Here is a 2,215-nt window from a genome sequence, read left to right on the forward strand (position 1 = left end):
TACAGTTGCTTAAAAGAAAGAAAATCACTGAAATGTGGTCTTTGATTCTGCTGGGTATTTGCTAAATTCTGTCTTTTTATTCTGCTTTTCACCTTGTGACATTCGGTGCCCTTTAAAGTACGCAGCTCCTTGATAGTTTAATTATAGCAATGAGCAAATAATATTTTCTAACTCTGTTATTGTACTTTAGGTTGTTCAGGGTAGTGTTTATTCTGGTGTGCTGTTTATTTTATGCCATGCTTATGCATGTACAGGGATGTCAAAAGATGATAAGACATCGTAGCAAGATGGTAGAGGGTAAGAACTTATGTAGAATATATTTTCTTAGTAACAAAGTGTTTCACTAACTTGGTGCTTTAGCTATTGCATATAAGTGTCGGGGAAATGTAAAAGGTAAACCAGCTCTGTCTTAGTGTCAGTCAACATTAATCTCATCTCATTTGTTTGGCATTTCATTACTATAGCTACAATGGCTGCATTCCTCTAGGGGTGAAATGTGACGACAGTTGTGTACTTAGATTTTGGTACACGTTAAATAACCCTAGGTGGTTCTAAATTAATTCAGATTACCCCACAATGGCACAACTCGTAATCATGAGCGGTGTTGCTGTGTAAAACCCAAAGGTTTAAATTCATTTCCCATACAAATGAAAAGCACTACTTCAGCGACCTGCCTTGTTTTCTTTGTGCATTCTTATTTGTGTTTTGTGTTATTAGTGTTTTGTTAAGTGGAACTTTCTTTGTGCAGCTTCAGGGTCTTTCATCCATCCAGCATCTACGGATGCCGTGACGTCACGTCGGGGACGTCGCTACCGCTGCGACTCCTGTGACTACAAGGCCGATTTTCCTTCCAATCTGAAACAACACACGGGGGTTCATACGGGCGAGGGGCCGTTTCAGTGCCATTTGTGCCCTCGGGGCTTCAAACAGAGAATTGCACTGAGGAATCACCTGCTCGTTCACTCGGGCAAGCGGCCGTATAACTTCCACCTGGGTCCCCAGGGCTTCTCGCTAAAGTCCACACTGAAGAAGCATGTGCTCATCCACACGGGCGAGTGGCCGTTTCAGTGCTCTTCATGCGCCCAGACGTTTAGGCAGAAGCACCATGTCACAAGACACGTGTGTCAGCATGAACAACAGTGACCATTTGAGTGTAAGTTCTGCTGTCCGAGCTTTCTTTTTGGAAAGGCGCATTTTACTAGTTGCTCCGGAGCTCCGCAGCAGTGCCGGGTATATAGGACGTCAAAGCTGTGGGCCTGGTAGTGATAACATGGCTTCGTCACTGTCACTAGAGCGTTGTTATGAATGCAGTAGTAGCAGTGACACGTTCTGTTGCGTTTTTAATGCTTATTTGTTGTGTTCTTCAATGATCAGCGAAATCTTCCCCATGTTAGGATCTCAATGAAGACTTGTGTATTTGAACTGTTTAGCTACCACACCTCTGTGTTCTCAGCTTCAACACCTTTGTGCAATCCACTCGCATGATACATGTGGCTAAACATTGCACCACTACTACCTGTGACATTACTTTGTCGTAACTGCACCTACAAGTACTCATGTCAGTACTGGGTCATGGTAAATACCTCATGGTAGATATCTAACCAGCATGTTTTGTGGACTGCTATGTCAACATTCTTCAAAGTCAAATGTTTACATGTTCACTAGAAAAACATGATTGTATGGGTTTTTCTAATGTGCTAATATATTTAATTGTAGGGAAGTTGTGTGTGCTGAATGAAAACCAGTATGGATGACTTGGTATGTGGTACTGGTTTAGTATAATTCCAAGTTTTGGAAACATTATCAATGCTCATATACGAATGTAAATACATATTTCATAATGCTATTGGAATCTCTTTTGCCTTCGTGATTTCTATTAAATATGTAATTGAAATGGATGCCACACTTCTTGTTTTATGATATTGTCACTAATGAATGGTATTTTGTTAAAGAACACAGTGGAACACTTGTCATATCACTGATGGCCAACCTAATGTTTGTGTTATGTCTCACCGTTCAAACGGAAGTTAATGAGCTTGCCGCCGCGGTCGTACAGTGGTTACACTGCTCAGCTGCTGTCCCGAAAGACGGGGATTCAATCCCTGATGCAGTGCTCGTTTTGATGGACATAGAATGTTAGAGGCCTGTGCACTAATATTTGAGTGCAACTTAAAGAATCCTAGGCGGACGAAATTTCTGGAGCCGTCCGCTACGG

General features: G+C 41.9%; 1 protein-coding gene across 1 annotated transcript; it reads left to right on the plus strand.

Annotated features, from left to right (window-relative positions):
• Positions 1-287: 287 nt before the first annotated feature.
• Positions 288-1,143, plus strand: LOC125756406 (protein krueppel-like). Its single transcript, XM_049411141.1, has 2 exons — positions 288-297; positions 749-1,143. Exons 1-2 carry the CDS (start codon positions 288-290, stop codon positions 1,141-1,143), a joined length of 405 nt encoding a protein of 134 aa, XP_049267098.1.
• Positions 1,144-2,215: the final 1,072 nt, after the last annotated feature.

This window comes from Rhipicephalus sanguineus, chromosome 11, assembly GCF_013339695.2.
Source record: "Rhipicephalus sanguineus isolate Rsan-2018 chromosome 11, BIME_Rsan_1.4, whole genome shotgun sequence".
NCBI lineage: Eukaryota > Metazoa > Arthropoda > Arachnida > Ixodida > Ixodidae > Rhipicephalus > Rhipicephalus sanguineus.